The 17,485-nt window shown below is 42.8% G+C and overlaps 1 protein-coding gene across 1 annotated transcript in view; it reads left to right on the top strand.

The window, feature by feature from the left end:
* The first annotated feature begins 2,934 nt into the window (after window positions 1-2,934).
* RET (ret proto-oncogene) overlaps window positions 2,935-17,485 on the top strand; it is a 168,626-nt gene continuing 154,075 nt past the window's right edge. Inside the window, exon 1 of the mRNA XM_090057837.1 lies at window positions 2,935-3,504. Within this exon, the coding sequence (XP_089913963.1) occupies window positions 3,459-3,504 (46 nt within the window). The 5' untranslated portion in view covers window positions 2,935-3,458. The remainder of the gene's footprint in view (window positions 3,505-17,485) is intronic.

Consider the following 17,485-nt stretch of genomic DNA (forward strand, 5'->3'; position numbering starts at 1 on the left):
TTGCCACCTGGGCCAAAATCTGTGGGAGAGTGGGGGGTGGGTGGGTAGGACACCCGGTTCTGAGCTGGGAGAGGGCTGTGGGGAGACACAGGACCTGGGAGGGGTGGGCTGGAAGGGCAGGGGGCAGCATTCTTGACCTACACAGGAAACTCCAGTGTCGTGGTTGAGCTGCTGCTGGTGGTGGTGCATGTGCCCTGCCTGCCCCTGCTGTTGGTTTTATAGTGACAACAGCCAGGGACTGTTCTGAAGTTTCTGGAATGAGATGTGGCTGGGGCACAAACTCTGCGGGGGTTGGGGGATGATTCTGGTGTCTCTCCGTGGTGGGTGACTGCTGATCCAAATTTTTCAGGATGCACCACAATCTTTCTTTTTGATCGTGTGGTTGCAGGGAAAAATAGGAGGTGAAGAGCTCTCTCAGAATGGGAGCATGTGTAGTTGAAGTCAACTCAAGACAGTCTTCTCCTAGGAGAGTGGCTCCCTGACTCCTATGGAGGGAACACAAGCAATATCTTCCATTTCTGTTGCATTTTACCAGGGTTCTTTTGCCTTTTACCTATATTTCTTTTTATCATGGGGAAGAAAATAGTGACAACAGCAACAGCTCAGTCAGTGTGTACTACATGTTCCCATCTTGTTCTTTGTAATTCCCTGGTGGGTATGTGTGTGTGTTACACATCTGCATGATCCACACAGGATAAAGATATTAACAGCTCTCAGCAATATAGTATAGCTCTTTAGAAGTTATTGAGCTCTTTAGAAGTTATTGAAGCTTTTTGTGATCCTTAATTCAGTGACTTTATCATCTAAGACAGCAAGTATCATTCCTATTCTGCATACCTTTTATACCTGCTGACAGACCTCATTCTGATCATGCAAGGCCATACAACTGAAGACTACTGAAAAGTCTGGAAATTCCAAAGAAACATTTATGGCAACCTTCACTCTGCCTGTTCTGTAAATAACTTGATGGTATCCACAAGCAATTTTTAATGGAGCTTGGACCTGGCACAAATATGTAGCTTTATAAGCAGTTGCTAAGATGCCAGAAGAGATTTGAAGTCCTTGAATTTCATCCAGGAAGTCACTTTGTGTCCTGGATGGAAATTGACATTTAGCAATGCAGATGATATTGCCTTATTTTAGATGGTACCAATATTGATTTGTGTACAGTGTGAGCTTTTAAATATGATTTTAAGGTAAATCTCAGCTTAACAGAAAATGTTTCTCCTCAAAGCATTGATTTAATGCTTTTCATGTTGTTGTTTTTTTTAACCTGTATCCCTTTGCTTGTTTTATACAGACATCATGAATGTCCTGTTGCCATTCTCAGGTTTCCTGCATTTTGTCAGGTATGTTGAAAACACCTATTCTTGAAAAGGTTTTATGCCTATCGGTAAAGCTGTTGAAGGACCAAAGCTTTTTAGGGTTGGTTCATATAATTTTACTGTCCATCGAGTACTTTCCCTTCTCCTTTCAAACGCTGTTTGCGTATGAAGCTGCTCTGTCTCTGCTCCCTTATTATCCTTAGATGTGCCCATGTCACACTGCTGTTCTCCCAGGTTCTGGTTATGTTCCAGAAGTCACATGGGCTACAAACTCAAAAAATTAACAGGAAAAAATAGCATGTTTGCTGTTCCTGCTGGGATTTCTCACATCTCTTTTCCTGTGACATCTGGTACCACAGAGTCCATGGACAGGGCTAAAAGGCAATGTAAGCATCTCTAAAATGATCTAAGAGAGTTTTCTAGATGTAAATATGTCATACCAATGAACCAATCCTAATGAAAGATTTCAGTCTGGCATCTTGAAACGATCCAATGCCACAATGACCTGGCAGATCACAGGAAAGATAATAGTGGTGTCAGCCATGATTGTTCCCCTTACTAACTTTTTTTTTCCTCCTTACCATCTCTGCACTTTCTGCCACTGTATACCAGGTGTCCTTCCCTATTTGTTATAGTTACTTGTTCCTACGAAGAGTGGAACCAGGCATGTGGCCCTCAGGGGACTGTTGGTTCTGAAGGTGAGGGAGTGAGTGCTCTTGCTTTTCATTTTGACCTTTTTAAATACGGTATTAAGTTGAAATCTTAGTGGGGGGAGTTCAATGGCAGGATTCTTCGGGTTGATGGCATTGGGGAACACTGTTGAGTGGCAAATGAAGAAATTTGAACTGTGGTTAGGCAAAGGTCCAGGTTAAACGGGTTACAGCCCCTTTGCCCCACCCCGCTACTAATGAAAAGGCACAAGACGTATTGCTGCACGATCTCCTTCAGTGATGCAGCCCCTGACTGCAGGGCAGGCTGAGCTCGGGGCGCTCTCGCAGCAAGGGGAGGGCTGTGGGAGTGTGTGGGGTGATGGGGTAGGGGTGAGTGAGTGAGAGTGTGAGCACGTGTGGGCGAGGGCCTGGGAGTGTGTAGGAAGGTGTGGGAGTGACGTGCGTGTCTACACGCTGGGCAGCAGGGAGAGGCCGGAGCCTGCGGCCCCGGCTGGCGCTTGAGCCCGCTTCTAAGCCTCGCGCCGCTGGAGGGGAGGCGGGGCGGGGCGGGGGGCCCCGGAGCGCACCCCGCGGGCTGCAGCGGCACACCCGGGCGCCCAGGCGGGGGCAGCGTCGGGCTCGGAAGTTCCCCCAGAGGAAGGGAGCGAGCGGAGTCTTGCTCGGCAGCGGCTCTACCGGGCGCGGACACGGGGCAGCGCTAGGCCGCCCCGCCCGCTTGCTGCGCGCGGGACACGCACCTGACCCGGCGCGGCGCGGCGCGGGACTCGTGTCCTTGCGGGCGGGGCGGGGACGCCGCCCGGCTGTGCAGGTGGCAGAGCGGGCAGCCGGGGCCGCCCCGGGTTTCTGCCTCCGAAGTTGGGGGCTGGCCGCCCCCGTCTCCTCCCCCGCGGCCGCTGCTCATTAAGCCGGGCCGAGGGGCGGCCCGGCCATTCCCCGCCGGCGCTAGCTCGGCTCGGCTCGGCTCGGCTCAGCCTGGGGAGGTCCGGGCCGGCCCAGCCCGGCCGTGCCGCGGGAGCGCGAGGAGCCGGCAGCGTTTCGAGCATCCCAGGCTCCGGGACGTGTCGCCCGTCGCTCGGGGGAGCCCAGGGGCAGGAGCCGGAGCCGGAGCCGGAGCCGCCCCACCCAGGAGCTTCCCCCTGCGGCGGGCCGGGCCGGGCCGGGCCGGGCGGCGCTTCGGGGCTGGATCTGAGCCCCCGAGGCCCCCCCCGGCACCACGCGGGAGGCAGCGCCGGCAGGATTTCCCATCTGGTCGCGGAAGGCGCCGCCCCTCCCCGCCCCGCCCGAGCAGGTCCCCTCAGCGCCGCGAGCAGCGCCGGCCCATGGGCAGCCGGGCTGGGGCAGCCCCTGCTGAGCGGACTGGCGCCGGCCCTGGGAGCAACCTGGTGAGATCTTTTGGCAGCAGCCTGCCCGGGACTGCTCGGCCGCGGGGGCAGAAATAACAGGATTACAGGACGGGGAAGAGATGCCTTCCTCGGGGTGGACAGTGGGTTTCCTCCTGCTTTGGGAAGGTAAGCAGTTGTGAGCTGATCCTCCCCGGGAAGCTTGTGCCGGGGTAGCGAGGCCCGGGGAGCTTGCACCGGGGTCAGGAGTCGCAGAGAAACGCTGCCGCTCGCTTCTCTTGGGTTTGGCTTCGCATCTCCCAGCTCTGAAACTAAGTGAGGGCAGCCGAGAGTTTCCTCCTCCTTTATAGTGTCCGTGAACGTTCACGCTCTCTCTCAAAGCTCTGCATTACTGTTGTTATCGGCAGTCCTATTAGTATTATAATGATCATTTGTATTAATATTATTAATAACTTTCCCTTCCGGCGCCTAGAGCACAAAGCATCATCAAATGAAATGGTGCTGATAGGTGAAAAGGACAGCAAGGTGACAAGTTACTGAGTTATGAAGAGGATGCCTTCCCCAGCTGTTAAGTTTCAGAGGCAAACAGCAAATCCATTATATCTTCCTTGCCTCCATATGTTCATGTTTGCCAGAGCGTTTTTGATGTTTACCTGAATAAATCCAAGTTGGTGTGTTGTAAAGAACTGGCTCAGTCCTCCCTGAGACTAGGGCACAAGCTCACAATCCCAATCCCACTAGGAAACAGTACTCCCCCCCGCCCCCCCCCCTCCCAATTTACAGTTCGCAAGTTGATTTTTGTTTTAAATAGAGGGAGGTACTCATGGTGGCTTTGATTTTTATCATTCATATATAATGTTCATTCCTACCCATCCATTACTTCTAGGCTCTTTTTAATAGTTATGATTAATAGATTCAAGTAGCTTAAGTTATCAGAAATCAAAACAAACTTCAGAGTCTTCATATTCTTGCTTTATTTTTTCTCTTAATTTGAAGAATCTTTTAGGTGACTCCCTACCAACTATATTCAGATTTTCTTGTGGTTTCACAGGTATATTAAAAATCTCTGAGAAAATGTAGATAAAATATATTTCTTATGTCCAAACACTCATTTAAAAAGTTAACTGGGATAGTGTGTATCATACAGTCATTTTATTGTAAAGAAGATTAAGCCATAGTGGTATTGTATGCGTACAGTCTGTGATTTCTATTTTGTATTTTGCCATTTTATTTTGGGTTAATAATTTTTTTTGACGTTTTGGGCAAAGTTCATAATAGTCCAACTTATGCATCTTCTTTGCCTTGGTGAACATTAATGGGGTATAGGTTATGCGTTTCAGATATTCACTTGAAAATGGTCTCCAATTAGCCTCACTGAATAAACTTGTCATTAATGTGGTGGTGCATTGGAATATGATGATAGATGGGTAGTAGATATAGCTGAAGATACTCCTGAGTTTCCCTTCCCCTCCTCCTTTTATATACCTTTCTCTTTGTTCTGTTTCCCTCTATCTCTGATTTGCTGTTCAGTTTGGCTTGTAGTTTTATACCTTTGTGTTATTCTGCTCTTGTGTTCATGTTTTCCCTACTCGTTTTTCCCCTAAACATGTATTTTAAAACTACTTTCTTTTTTCAGTATCAACCAGCTGATCAGTTGCATGTCTTCTACATTTGTTTTGAGGCAAATTCATAAATGATAAATGTAAAACATGGAAGTAAGTTATAGGAGTCTTTACATTAGGTTCTAATTAAATGGATGGCTTGATAGCACGTACTGGATAAGCTTTTCCTTAATAGAAATATTAATTTTGTTTACACCTTTAGTTTTGAGTGGCGGTGTTGAATGTTTGTTCCTTCATAAGTATCACTGAAAGGTTTGGCTGAATGACGTAAGCTGAAGATAGTCGTTCAGAAAAATTGCTAATGCAACTTGGGGTAATCATATTCATTGTTAATTCAAGAAGTCTAGCATATTAGCAGTGTCATATTGGTGTCTGTTGCTGGAGAGCAGCAGTATTTCACCTTATTTAGAAGTGTGGCACCAACTCCTATTTATGTCAATATGAACTGAGTTGATAACAGGGGTAAGCAGGAGTGTTATGTCTTGGGTATTTCAACAAATTCCCCATACACATGAAGCCTCAATCAATTTAGAAGCTGAAATTTCCCTGTTGTGGTGCTGTATATATTTGACCTGTGCCATGGAAGAGATTCAGTTATAATTTTTTCTGTCCGAAAAGAAAGCTCAAGGAGCCTTCCACAGTAAATATATTTGTACTATAGCATATGAAACAATTCAAGCTCCTGTCATCTATGCTGTAACTTCAGTTGTACATAATCCCCCACTGAAGGATAGTGTGAAGAAATATGCTTGTGCTCAGATCCTGTTAATTCATCTTTGATTTTTATCCATGGTTGTGGGTGCTTGAAAGCTGAAATTTGTAGCCTTTCTGAAAACATGTACACAGCTGAATTGTTAACACCAATATTTCTCTAACTTGGGTAAGCACGTATTTTACCAAGTGACTTGGAATTACCAGTCTGGTGAGTATACCGTAAACAGGGGGATTAGAAATGATTCTCTAGCATTGCTAAGTGTGGAAGAACGTGGCATGTCAGATCTTTGAAGTGGTTCTGAAACAGAGAAGCAGGACAACTTGTGCTTATTGCATCATAGTAAATAGTAGGCAATGTGTGAATCTCATGCCTACATTAATACTGACATTTTAACAGCCTAGAAACAAGTGAAACAGGAATGATGTTTCTCCATGAATCAGTGTCAGATGGAAAAAAAATGCACATTTTTGTTCTGGTGTGTTGCATGTATCTTCCAAAAATTATTTCTAAATCCACAGCTGCTGTAATGCTTAAAGAAGTTTGTACATGGACTCCAGGATACAGTCATTTTGCCTGGGGCATTGTGACTGGTTTCTACGAAGTCCCTTCTAAGTGACTGTGTAGGAAAAAAGGGACTTTATTGAAGTAAGGACACAACCTGTGCATAGAAGGAGTTAAAACAATCCAGGGTATGTTTAGCCTTGAATGTATTTTTTTTATTACTAGAAGGAAGTCCTTTCTAAGTGGACATCCATTGTACCTATTATCAACAGACAGAATAAATTTTGCAAGCATTGCACTGTAAACATATCTCATAACAGCAGAAGGAAGAATTACTGCAACATGGAAATATTGCATATGGAAATGTAACTAAAATGCGGTTGTGTACAAGCCATTCAAACCACTACATTATTTTATAGTTGACTCTGATAAAATCTGTGTTTTTTTTAAATAGTTTTGATATTCAGCTAAGGTCTGTACTAGAATGTAGATTTATATTGGTAGATTCATTGTCTGTGCTATATTTTGATGGGTTGCAATTTATGATAAGTTCTGTTCTGCATATATTTACAGAGTAAGGAGGGACTTCCCTAAACCCATAGCTAAAAAGTGATATTTATTTCTCCCAGAAAAGATTAGGTGGTTTGGTTTGTGCTATTTGTATTTCATGATGGAAAAAATGGATTTTCCTAGTAGAAGAATTTCTACATAATTCCCTCTAGGAGTATTCAGTGTACATTAATATCTTCATGTTAATGAGAAAGAAGTGTTAATGAGATCAAGCTATGGAGCAGGTCATCAAATGGGTCAAGGACCAGAGTAAAAACAGCAAGAGACAGACATCCAGCCATATTTATGGCTATCTTCTTGGCAGTGAGAGATTTGGGCGATATGTGATTTCCATTCTAATTTGTTTAGATTTTAACCCTGACCAAGGTACAGGAGGAAATGGAACTTGGACAGAAAGAGAGAGTGATTTCAAGATATCTTAATTGTTCTGAAAGGAAGATGAAAATAAAAGGAAAGTTCAAAATGTCCTTGTCCTATTAGACAGAAATAATACAGCTTGTTTCCTGCTTGCCTCATTGCTTTCCCTAATCTCTGCGCACCACCACCCTGTGCCACAGTTTTCCGAAGCCACGTGACCGTCCTCCACTAGGCCTATATTGGTTTTTTTGCAGGCCCTTCTGCTATTATAGAACTTCTCTGTCATTTGTGGGGTGTTTCCCAGAGCTCATTGCCCTGTGATGCAGATCACAGGGTGTATAAGTCAAAAGCAAAACTCATTAGTTTAAGGGAGACTAATTTGGTTTGGTGTTCACCCAGTCTTACAATCATCTCTTTCCTTTGCTCATGACTGGGAATATTGTCTTCAGGTCTGTCTGACAAGTACTGTCAGTTGGTCTGTTTGGAACCTCGTTGGTAGTCCTTCCATCGATTTTTATGAATATGCAGTATTTCGTAAGGTTCACAAAAATTCCATGAAGGAAATTAATATGAAAATTATTAATAAGCCAGTATTTTTATGTCAAACACAGCATTCAGTAGATTTTGATCACCAGGCAAAAGTGCTTATAATATTAACATGAGCAACCAGTTTATATGACAGCACTGATCTTATATCTGCATACTAGAGTAGCACACAATGAATGGCTGACAATGGCATGTCCTTATCCAATTTCTGTTAGTGCAATATTACAGTGCAAAATAATATTTTCTTTCTTTTTAAAGTGCTGTTCAGTAAAGGCTTTGGCCTGAGGATCTCTCTTACTTAAAGTATAAGTACACTTCTGGTTATTGTAAATTTGGTCTCAGCTCACTTTTTTTTTCTTTTCTGGAGGATTTCCCTATAGGAGTAAGATTAATTCATTCTCTTTGTACTTCAAATTGTTGGTAATTCTGTTGAGATTAACAGAGAGCCAAGTGACAATTGTGACCTGGCGGTTTTGAGAAAAAGCAAGATGATTGACTTGTAGGCTATTGAACAGCTGTGGGGTAATAAATTTATTGAGTGTTTCATTTCACAACCTTAATAATCTTGTTTGAACTTTATTGTACATACTACATGTGAATGTATCATCTTATATATTATACTGTGAAAACAGTCTGTAAGTAGGAATTCACCTTCCTCTACTTCTCCTTATTTGTTCTGCTTCACGTAGTTCTGAAACAGTAAATAAAAGTATATCATGGGCTCGGAAAATTCAATAATGTAGGAGCTCAGTGTTCCTTGTGTAGACTTTCTGTGTAAAGTTCACTTAGAGTCTGTCTGCACACACTGTATGAATAACAGCTTTTCTATAATCAAACCCTGACCTTCGGTTCTTCAGCGATAGATTCAACAGCAAAGCTATCTGGTAATTGGCCCAAGTCCTTTTATTGTGGTTTTGAGTAATAGAGTTAAACTGCTTATATTTTAAAATTTGAATTTTTGCAAGCATTTGTGCTAATCAAGTTGCATAACATAATTTTGTTAGCATATACAAAATCTAGAGTCAACCCAGGGGTGGTTGGACATTACGAATGAGGCATAATAAACAGTGGGGAAATCTCTGAATCTAAGCTCTTGGTTTTCACTTGGTGAGGCGGGATGTTGACATTAGAAATTTACCAAATTATTCAAAACAAATTATGTAATTGTTATGTTCTGTTTTTTTCCTCCAGTTGACTTCGTTTTAAAACTGCTCTTGAAAGCAAACATCTAAAGCATTGCAGGAATAAATTGAGCAATTAAAATAGAGGAAAGGCTGTCTTGTGGTTCTTATGCTGGACTGAGATGGAAGAGATCTGAGATCCATAACCCAGCTGTGCCTCTTACTTGCTTGTTCTTTAAAGTAGGAAGAATAATAATCATCCCTTTATCTGTGTTACGGATTTAGTGTAAACTCAGTGACTTGCTGATTATGGAATAATAGGACCTCGAGCTCATTGGGGTCTTGCAGTATTTGGAGAGGTCTTTATTTGCCTAGTTTTCAAACAAGGCAGAATACTTGGTTTTTGTGAAACTAGTAAGTCATTTTCTAGTGTTTCTGGGTTCACTTTGTCCTGAGAAATGCAGAATGATCCAAAAGACTCTTCATGTTTATAATCTTTTCCCCTTTTGAATAAAGGACTATGATAGAAGATTTTCCAAACATAATTTAAAAACAGTCCTTTGAATGCTTTCATTATGGTATATCTTGTCATAAGCATGCCAAAAGTCTTTTAATTCACAAGAGGTGCTGAATGGTGCATCTGCAATGTAACAAAAATAGTCAGCTGAATTAGAAGCTTTAAGGGAAAATAACAGTTGTCATAGACAGAAAGGAAATTAAAAAGTTTACTGAGTTAATTGTGCTAAAAATGCTGGTTCTCAACTGAATTATTTTTGGATTCTGGCTAACTAAATCAGCTGATTGCATAAAGAAAATGGGTACATTAATCCTAATAGTTATCTAATGACTTTTTAAGCATATGCATTTAGAAGACTAATTAAACATTGCATTTAACTGATATACGTTTCTTATTTTGCTCATGGGAGGGGGAGAGGTGGGGCTGTTTGTTTGTTTGCTTTTGATGCCATTACACATAACTTTAAAAAGGACAAAGCCCACTCCGAGGGAATAAGTGAATTAAATGAAACTGAAGTTGCTGGGTTTTTTACAAGGGTTAGTCAAGAAACCTAGCCAGTCTAATTATGGATACCCTCCCACCTTGCTGTCATGCAACTCAGTGGGGATTTTTTCTATTTACTTTTAACAGAAACGGGATCAAGCCTTATATATGGTAGGTAAAATGCTAAAACTTATAAAAGTATATTAAGGAAGGATTCACCCGATATATTCTGCTGCACTATCATTATACCACACTCCTCACTGTACTAGGGTAGACCTTGAGACCACAATAGCCTTCACCATGGAACGGAGTCTAGCTATGGTGGTTTTTAATGGTCTATACAAACTATAAGTAGAGTTATGATTTATGGTGGCTTTTAGGGTTACCTACCTGTGTATGTGTACAAAGAGTTGAGTCTGTCTTAGAAACCACACAATAGCAATGGTACAAAGCACATCCTCATGATCCATCATTGGTATGCCAGTGTATGGGGATGGCTTTATCCCTGCAGTAAACTGTAGAAATGTCACTCTTCCTGGTATCTCTTCCCTGTAGGGGACTGTATGCAAATATTTGTGGAGCAATTGGATTTCTGCTTACATTATTATTATTATTATTTGTCTGCATATATGGTTCTCTTTCTCAGCTATTATTGGTTGGCTACCAGAACCCTATCAAAATATACCAATACATTAGTATTTCCATAGTACTTCAATACAAGAGGAAGTAAGAATAAAGGAATTAACACTTCTCAGAATATGTAGTTGAAAAGATTTGCAGCTTTAAGTTTAATATAAGGCTTCTCCCCCTTTTGAATAAAGGACTATGAAAGAAGTTTTTCCAAAGATAATTTAAAAACAGACCATGGAATGCTTTCACTATAGTAGATCAACCTCTGTGTCCACTGTCAGGTCAGATCTTGCTCTTGTTCCCCCCATAAATCTGGGAAGAAGCCATTGATTTCAACACAATGGACTTTGGATTTATACAGAAAGCAGAGGTTGTTTTCATATCACTAGAATAGTATAAAATGAACTACTGTACTCTACAAACTCAGTCTCAAACAAGAAGCTCCAGTTTACTGAAATCTAGCCTCTAGTATCCATCTTTGCCCTTAAACAACAGGATCCATTTGAAATTAATTATGTATGTTTGGATGAGAGTATCCAGTGTAGAATGATTAATATATATATTCTGACAGTCATTTAAAAAAAGAGGAGGATTAGAAATGTCTATGTGCTTCGGGGCTGTAATCAAGGTTTCCTTTATAAAGAATAAAAACAGACACTGGCAAATTAGTTGAAACTCCTTCTAAATTACATTTCCATTGTTATGCGGTTTACAGGATTTTAAGACAGGAGGACACGGTTTCTGAAATCTAAATACTGGGTGGAAAAACACTTCACAAAGAAAGGTTTTTTTCTGGTGTACAAAATTCTACAGACCATATTCAGATTGATGTCACTGTAGTACGAGACAAGTTTAGTTTCCAAAGCAAACACTTTCAGTTTAAAGGTGGATATTGAAAATATAGATGGGTTCTGAGAGGCAAAGAGTCCTCCTGCTTCTTTTGATTCTCTCACATGAGACTACAGTATTATTCCTGAACAGAAGGAGAATCCTTTTAGAAGAAACTTTTAACTCAGTTAGTATAACATTGCTATTGTGCCTCATATTTTAGGGACTTAAGATTTCTAAGCCATTTTTTAATTGCAGTCTCTTCAGATCTATGAGAGCTGTCATTGTGCCACATTTCAGAAGAATGCCTTAACTTTGCTTGAGTTTGTGTCAGTTCAGCAAGATATTTAACAGTGGTCTTAGCTGCTTTAAATAGGAACAGCTCAGGTCTTGAACTGGGAGGTAGTGATGAGTACACCTGGACTCCATGTCCACACTGTGAAAAAATTGGCCGTAGGTTCCCTGATACCAGTTTGCTTTACAGATAACATTGCTATGAAAATTGCCCAGGAAAACTATCTTAGTTGCCATGGATGAGGTGTCTCTGCCCATTGACACACTGTCATGGATAGGTACAAACCGATCAGGAAGGACAGGCAGGGAAGAAGAGGAGGAGGAGTTGCTCTTTATGTAAAAGAGCTGTATGATAGCTCAGAGCCCCAGTTTGAAACTGGAGATAGGCCTGCTAAGGGTCTCTGGGTTAGGGTCAGAGGGGAGAGCACCAAGGGTGATGTTATTGTGAGTTTCTGCTAAAGACCACCAGACTAAGTGGATGAGACTTTCTCAAATAGCTAGAGGAAGTTTCCTGATCACATGCCCTGGTTTTCATGGGGAACGTCAGTTATGCTGGTATCTTCTGGGAGAGCAATACAGCAGTGCACAGGCAATCTTGGAAGTCTTTGGGCAGTATTGAGGACAACTTTCTGGTGCAAGTGTTGGAGAAGCCAACTAGAGGCTATGCTCTTCTTCACCTGCTGTTCATAAACAGGCAAGAATTGGTGGTGAAAGCAGTGGATGGCAGCTTGGGCAGCAGTGACCTCAAGAGGATCGAGCTCAGGATCCTGAGGGAAGGAAGGAAGGAGAGCAGCAGAGTAAAGACCCTAGACTTCAGAAAAACAGACTTTGACTCACTCAGGAAACTGATGAGCAGGATCCCCTGGGAGGCTAGTCTGAGGTGGAGAGGAGTTCAGGAGAGCTGGCTGTAGTTTAAAGAAAGTTTATTGAGGGTACAGGAACAACCATCCCCATGTGCAGGAAGACTAGCAAATATGGCAGAAGACCAGGTTGGCTTAGCAGGGAACTCTTTGGTGAGCTAAAACACAAAAAGAAAGCTTACAAGAAGTGGAAGCTTGGACAGATGACTAAGCAGTAGTATAAGAATACTGCATGGGCATGCAGGGATGAAGTTAGGAAGGCTAACGGGCAATTGGAGTTTCAGCTAGTAAGGCATGTAGGGGTTAACAAGAAGGGTTTCTACAAGTATGTGAGCAACAAGAGGAGGGTCAGGGAAAGTGTGGGTCCCTAACTGAATGGGGGAGGCAACCTAGTGTCAGATAAGGAAAAGGCTAACATACCGAATGCCTTTCTTACCTTGGTTTTCATAGGCAAGGTCAGCTCCCAGATTACTGCACCTGGCAGCACAGTTTAGAGAGAAGGTGAGCAGCCCTCAGTGGTGAAAGAATAGGTTACAGACTATTTAGAAAAGCTAAGCGTGTACAAGGCCGTGGGGTCAGATGCAATGCATCTGAGGGTGCTGAAGGATTTCGCTGCTGTGATTGCAGAACCGCTGGCCATTATCTTTGAAAATTCATGTTGATAGGGGGAGGTCCTGGATGATTGGAGAAGGGCAAATACCCTGTCCATCTTTAAGTAAGGGAAGAAGGAGGAAGAACTACAGACCAGTCAGCCTCACCTCAGTCCCTGGAAAAATCATGGGGCAAGTCCTCAAGAAATCCTTAAGGAGTCATTAAGGAGCATAGCCAGCAGATTGAGGGAAGTAATTCTTCCCATCTATTCAGCACTGGTGTGGCCACATCTAGAGTACTGTATTCAGTTTTGGCCCCCCCACCAGAGAAACTATGTGTACAAATTGGAGGGAGTTCAGTGAAAGGCAATGAAAATGGTTAGGGAGCTGGAGAACATGGCTTCTGAAGAGAGGCTGAAGGAACTGAGCTTATTTAGTCTGGAGAAGAGATGACTGAGAAGGGATTTAATAGCAGCTTTTAACTACCTGAAAAGTGGTTCCAAAGAGGATGAAGCTAATTTTTTTGTAGTGATGGCAGATGACAGAACAAGGAACAATGGTCTCAAGTTGCAGCAAGGGAAGTTTAGGTTAGATAGTAGGAAAAATCCCTCTCACTAGGAGGGTAGTAAAGCACTGGAACAGGTTACCAAGAGAGGTTGTGGAATCTGCATCCTTGGAGGTTATGAAGATGTGGCTAGACAAAGCTTTGGGTGGGATGATACAGTTGGGGATGATCTTGCTTTGAGCAGGGGGTTGGACTAGAGGACCTCCTGAGGTCCCTTTGCATTCTAATTTTCTATAATTCTGTGATTGGCTACATAGATTCAGCAGTGTTATCAGTAGGGCTTTAGACTTTAATTATGGTTTCTGTTTAAGTTTCTTTGAACTAGAGACACTTTAACTTGATTTATGGGTCAAACTGTATTCCTTTAACTTTTTGGATCATTTTAGCTGCTTCTGAAGTGTATGCGATTTACCCAGTGTGCACTACAGTCTGTATAACAGTAGTCCCAGAATACCTCTAGAAAGAACTTTGAAAACAAATACTGAGAGCATGTGATTGCCTGTTGTTGATTTCAAGCTATTCTGGGCAGGGGCTGTCTCTAACTAATTGGGCCTGAGGCCTCTAATGTAATACCCAGGCTTGATGATTTCCATCCCTTCTTTTTACCCAGTCTGGATTCAAGGAAGCAGCAATGGTAGAACATAAAGTTTTTTTAAGAAATGTGAAAACAGCAATACAGTTTTAATATAAAATTTCATTGCCCATTTTAGTCCAGTATTAGTGGTGCAAACTGAACCAGAAAGCACTGTAAACAATTTTTGTTTTTTTGCTAAACTTTTGCCTTTATGAAGACCATGGGACAGATCCTAAATTGCTAGTCTTTAGAACTGTTATCAGAGTACTTTTTAATAACACAATCTGAAAATATTATGTAAAATATAGGTACTGCCAGCTCAACCACAAAAGAGAGAATCTTAATTGGATCATGATAAAGGAATTGTGAAATCCCCACAAGAAATCAGTTCTGTTTTAAGATAGTTGTTCATTCCAAACTAGATGGTGATATGGGGAGAAACAGGCTTTATTATATCAGTTGTTTTTCCTGTGTTTTAGTGCACAATAAAAGTTTAATTTTGAAGCCAGTTTTACACATCTGGTTGATTTAAGAATTAAATAACAATTATTATAGAAGTTGGGACTCCTGAATGTTTCATCTCCGATTTCTAATTTTGAATGGTCACTATGATTCTCAGTACCTCCTGTCCTTTTTTTGGACAATTTTTGCAATAGTTGTTTTTCTTAGAACTTTAGTTCCAACAGCTAGACTACACTAGATAAGACTACGTGCTTGCATTGCACGTACTCAATACCTCACCAAAGAAGCCAACAAGGTTCTTAACCCAGCTGGCACGGCTCCCTGCAGTGCCATGAGACGTGAGGAGGTAATGAGATAAGTACAGGCTCAGGTTTGTCCTGGCCTGGCTGATTTTTTTCCCTCCCCCCCCCTGCAGGGAAGTAGGCACTATAATATGTTAATTAGCTCTTTAAATTGGGTGCCACTCAGTGTTAAACGGTATTGGTGTAGGCACACATTGAAGGCAGATTGCGCATTAATTCCAGCTGCTGTATTACATTCGGTGGCATAATGTGCCTTAAATGACTTATGGCATAGCAAACTAAAACTCCCCTGCGGAGTTTTAGTTTGCTGCCCTACAGCTGCAGTGAAGCACTGAGCTCTGTGCGGCTCAGGGACTGTGCAGGCAGCCTGGCTGCAGCCCAGGAAGGCAGGTTCCACCTATTTATTTATTTAAAAAAAACACTTTTAACCCATGAGCCTGACTTTTATTTATTTATTTTTCCCCTGGAGCCTGCCTGCTTGCATAAGCTGTGTGGGGACCCAGTACTTCCCTCCATGGCTGCAGTGCTCCCCAGGACCACCTGAGCTGGGTGCCTGTGGATGGGTGCCACCTGGGGGGAAGTGCTGCTGCTGTGAAGGGAAGCACCAGTCCCTTGGTCCCCTGCAGCCCAGGGACCACTGCACCTGCTGGCAGCTCGCCTTCCCCACTTCTGGAGAGGCAGGCAAGACATGGGTGTACATGACACAGGGGCTTACTTCACCCTAAACTGAAGCAGTGTTTTTGAAAACCCACTGCTTCGTGTACACACACTCTTGAATCTTAATTCATCAAGAAGAGAAATAGGATTATCCTTACAGACCTTAGTTGAAGACACTACAAGCTATCTTTTATTCCCTGTATCTCAGTTTGGATACTGCCTTTTAACGGGTGCCTTTCAGCTACACCTGCCTTCTACTGCCATTGAAGATTACTTGCAAACACAGCTCACACTGCTGCATTTATTTAAGCATTTATGCAAAATGCACACTCCCCCCCTTTTGTTAGACACGGGCTTCTGTTTTTTGATTGAAGCCCCAGATCTAAAGCTGCCTCACATACTTTTAACCTGAAAATCTGATCAGTGCAGGGGGTGATGCAGATTGAGTTAAGAAAGTGGTTTCAGATAATGCACAGGCCTCTGAATACATCTGGCCAGTTGAAGGTGTTGGATCTACATACGCTAGGTACAGACATTCAAAAAGCCCAAGGTGGAATTGATTTAAACCTTCATGGATTTCTCTAAGCTGCATAGATTGGATCAGGAGTGAAGAGAACAAATGTTTGCCTTGGAAGAGAAGGTGCTATGCAGATGCCTGCATCAGGCTGGGGGTACTTGCACATGCTTTCCAGAGTGCTGGAGACTACTGAGGGCCCCTGAGCGGGAGGCCACCTTGATTGTGCGCCAGGTACACCCCCACCCCCAATCCCTGCTGTCAGCCTTGGGAAGTGGGGAAACCAGCACAGAATGTCCCCCAGCCCTGCCCCTCCCCCCATCAGTGGCTGGCTGCCAGGGGCAGGGGGAGCAGAGCAGGGAGGTGGAGGCCAGCACTGTGCAGACCTGCCCCTTCTCTGCTTTCCCCTCCTCAGATGCTGCAGGAAACTCAGATCCTGTGGAGCAGCAGGTTCTGCAGCAGGGGTGGTGCTGCTGGGTAGAAAGACAGCATGGCACAGCTGAATGAGACTGATTCCCTGTGCTAGATTGGATCTCTGTGAGCCAGATTGCACCCCTTTGTGGTCTGCATCTGGCCTGTGGCCATAGGTTACCGACCCCTTTTTTGTGATGCATGATCCAAAACCTATTGGGATCAATGGTCTTTCTCTCTCTTTATCTTCACTTTCATGGATTTTAGATCACACACCATGGCCAAAAAACAAAAAAAGGCATGTGAAGGCAATGTGTTTGTGTTGACAGCTTTTTTCCACAAAAATGTCAAATCTGCTAGGTATTTTTTAAAGGTTTACTACTATTAATAGGCTGGCCTGCACTCCCTCCTCCAAGTTAATAGTATCCCTCTGTCCCATTTATTTCTAGTGTTACCCCTTCGTATTTCATTTACCTACACACCCACACACAGAGAAAACTAGAGGAATATGACTTTAAAATAAGAGCGAGCAAATGTAGAAATTTCCAAAGTGAAGCACTTAAAATTTTTCATTGGTAAGTGACTGCAGAGCTCTTGTCTATTATATTCTTTAAAGTGATGGAAAAGGGGATTTTTAAAAAATCTATCTTGCTGAAATACAATGAAAAATCTTCATTAGAACAGGTAGGCTTTTTAATGGCCTTAAAATGAATTCAAAATTAAGTCTCCCTCCAAGTGATAGAAATTTGTCAGATCTGCATCATGCGTCATATCACTGGGATTCCCTAGATGTTAACTCCTCAGAGTAGGGTTGTTGTTATGTTCTGTTTGTACATCTTCTAGCACAGTTGAGTTTTTGTTCACAGTCTGGGTCTTGGATGTGCTAGCTTATCATAATTACTAACTAATGCAGCATGTCAGGCATCAAAACTGTATGCTTGTTCCAACTGGGAAGGGCTATTACGGTTTCTCATTCTGCCATGTTTCCCCTAATGTAATGGCTATGATATACTCCCTCATCTTTCTCACA

Source organism: Crocodylus siamensis, chromosome 7, assembly GCF_052110815.1.
Source record: "Crocodylus siamensis isolate JL-2025a chromosome 7, ASM5211081v1, whole genome shotgun sequence".
NCBI lineage: Eukaryota > Metazoa > Chordata > Crocodylia > Crocodylidae > Crocodylus > Crocodylus siamensis.